The sequence below is a fragment of the Diadema antillarum genome, unplaced genomic scaffold (genome assembly GCF_040938485.1).
Source record: "Diadema antillarum isolate AM-2024a unplaced genomic scaffold, OU_Dant_1.0 scf00000180, whole genome shotgun sequence".
NCBI classification, from domain to species: Eukaryota; Metazoa; Echinodermata; class Echinoidea; order Diadematoida; family Diadematidae; genus Diadema; species Diadema antillarum.
The window spans coordinates 1,898,780-1,902,022 of NW_027271069.1; the positions used below are offsets into that span (position 1 = coordinate 1,898,780).

At 42.8% G+C, this 3,243-nt stretch overlaps 1 protein-coding gene across 1 annotated transcript; it reads right to left on the minus strand.

The window, feature by feature from the left end:
- Positions 1–1,050: 1,050 nt before the first annotated feature.
- LOC139723014 (uncharacterized) lies at positions 1,051–2,104 on the minus strand. Its single transcript, XM_071634291.1, has one exon. It carries the CDS (start codon positions 1,918–1,920, stop codon positions 1,051–1,053), a length of 870 nt encoding a protein of 289 aa, XP_071490392.1. The 5' UTR covers positions 1,921–2,104.
- Positions 2,105–3,243: the final 1,139 nt, after the last annotated feature.

Sequence of the window (3,243 nt, forward strand, 5' to 3'; positions counted from 1 at the left end):
TGATGATAATCATTATCATAACGATAGTAGTAATGATGACGGTAACGATGATGATGATAAACGACAATAACGATTATGATGATGATGATAATAATAAAATTATTATTATCGTAACGTTGATATCCACGAAAGCCTAAAATGAAAAAAAAAATGTTGCAATGGAATGTGATATTGTCAAAACTTCTGCTATAGGTGGAGTGTTGCTATTGTACCCACAACGAAATATCACAACCACTTTCTGCGCCGACGCAGGACCCTGGACACAATTTGATATCATTCTGAAGCGAAGTGCCATCAGCATCATCCATATTCATACTTACAATATTAAGAATGACATTGTTTACAAAAAGTGACAGCTAGCGACATCCACGGGAATAAACACCGAAGAAGGTCTTTGCCAGTATTTATGACCGTACGCGGTGTCCCGTAGAGAAACTGATGGCAAAAGATTGCATCGACAGTAAGCTGTTGCATAACATGCATAAAGCGGCTAATATACAATTCTTAAAATCTTTTCAATGATTAGTCATACGGAGTAATGCGTGTTGAAACTTTTCATTCATCTATTCCAAGACCTGCCCCTTCTGGAGGGTGTACCCGTTATTTGCATATTATAACCTTTACTTTATCGAGAAATGTCATTTGCCACTTTCCGATCAAGATCTCGCCTGTCATAATCTTTCACTAAATCTCATCCAGTTTTTCTTCACAATAACAGAATTCGTTCCGAAAATATGAATTCGCTTTTACAGCTTTGCACACACTTGAACACTTGCGTCCCTACAAACAAATTGAATACCAATCGAACAATGCCCTTACAATGAATCATCAGTTCTGTGGGTGCAACTGGAACATTATCATTACTCCGTCCGATAACCCCTCCCCACCTGCACAGGATTTGCAAATCTAAATATGAGCAACTGTTTCTAAGTCTACAAAAGATTAATCTATCTGACCATCGTTGCTCTTCTGTAAATATCATAATGTATATTTCGCATTGCTTCTTTATCAACGTCAACCTCTCATATCATACAATATAAGAACGAAGAATCAAAATGGCGCCTCTGCAATTGCTGGTCTGTTTTTTATCCTCCGACTCTTGCAGAAACTTCTGCTCCTGAAGATAGTCCGCTGTAGGAGCAAGAGCGTGCTGTACGCACACTGGAGTCTTTGGCTCTGTTGGTCCAGCTGTGATTTCAGGTCGTTCACCAGCTTCTTCAGACGGTCCTTCCGCTGCATGATCACTTTCCCGCGCACTTTTACACGTTCGCGCGCGCGAATCTCTTCCTCTTCTTGCGCCAGCCGGATCTTCTCGTCCACGGCCTCCTTCTCGGCGCGCAGTCGCTTCACCTTCTGCTCGAGACTCTCTCGAATTTGGCTGAGAGTTCGCCGACTTCCAGCCGTGTAGAGGACGCTGGTGGTAGCGGCGCCACAGTCGCTGATGCTACTGCAACTACTACTGCAGGCTGCCATCAAAACGTCCTCCTTCTCGTTACCCGAAGGCTCGGAGTCGGACACAACTCCAGCTGAGTCATTCTCGTCGATTTTAGCCAATCTGTGAAACGATATTTCGGCGTCGTTTGTTAAAACACTACCGCTTCCCTCGCTGACCGTGGTTGTTCCTCTCGCTTTGGCGGCTTTGTCGCTTGTCTCTGCGGGAAGGTGTTCTGCGAAACTGTCGGCGTACCGTTGCGTTGGTTCTCCGACGTCAGCAGTGGAAAGAACTGCGTTTGCGTTAACCTCACGCGACATGTCGGTGCCGTCCGTTCCGCAGTGATTTTCCCGTGCGAAACTAGGTTCTGTCGTCTGCGCGAAATGTGACATATCTAATCCATCAATGCGCTCGCACCCTCCCCCTCCCCGGAGAATGCACTCTTCTCGGCTACTGTGCTTGTTATCCATGAAATGTCTGATTCTCATTGTTTCTAGGTCGCCCAGAAGCTTTGCACTGCCCAGATCATCAATGCAAAGTTCCCAAGGAGCATCGGTGTGTGCGATTCACAGGAGCAGCTGCCAGCGTCGGCTCATGTGACTTGATTGTTGTGAGGTGTCAACGTCCTTCAAGAGATCGTCGCCATTTCTGCACAAGGCTTTCCTGTGAGCGAATATAAATAAGGGAAAGAACATTTCAATTCTTATCCGTCATATTTAGTGAATCAAAATACGACATTGATGTGCTCGTTGACAAGTTGAGAATTGACAAATTAAAAAGACAAATTTGTGACTGGCACCCAAACTGGAATATGCTCGTTTACATTATGAGCAACAAATATATTCAGATAACAATATGAAGACAACCTAAAGTACACAACAGATATTATGTGAATAAAAAGAAAAATAACCCCTTGACCCCACCACGAGCACCCCTCCACACACACACACACACACACACACACACACACATGCATATAGTCAAAAACTTTCTGCAGCCCATGTTAAGTTTATAAATCAAGAAATGGAGCTTGCTAGAAAGCGAGACGGAATAAAAAAAAATTCCATGTTCGCAAGATAGCCATCTGCAGCGACATTCAGTTTGTGAAAACCAAAATTTGCATGTGATTCGATTTTTTTTTCTGCTTCGGTTCAAATCCTGTATTTTTTTTAAATCTCTCTCTCTCCCCCTCTGTCACTCCCCCACCCTCCCTAGTACTCTCTTCATTCCCTCTTTCACGCCGCCACGTATTCCAGACAACGAGCAATACCAATTAATGATGACATATTAGCCGTGATGGGAGCGAATCTTGTATACGAGCCGTACATAGCGCGATTTCGGCACGCATCCTATAATAAGACCCCACCAAGCAACATGAATAATCACCGTGATCAGAGCTATTTGCTCCTGACAAGACTCATTGAGATAGTATGACCAGAAAAAAAAAGGGCCGCCATCTCTGACACATGCTAGTGGTAAATGTGTCTCCACAAAATGCATTGCAGATTTTAGAAGTATAGAGGAGAGATCGCATCGTATTATGTACTGAACTTTTATGGCATGCAAATCTTGATACCAAAACAATTAATATGAACAGAAGAAGGATAAAAAGGTAACGAAATAAACGCACTGATAAGAAAGAGATAGATATCATGAGGGAGAGAGAAAAAAAATAGAAAGGATATCATATTAAAGAACAAACGAGTGACAAAGAGAGACAGGGAGAATAAAAAAGAAATATTGCCGCTAGAAAAAAAAAACATAAAACATGAAGGAAGTTTATGAGGTGGGGAAATGGGGAATAACTACAT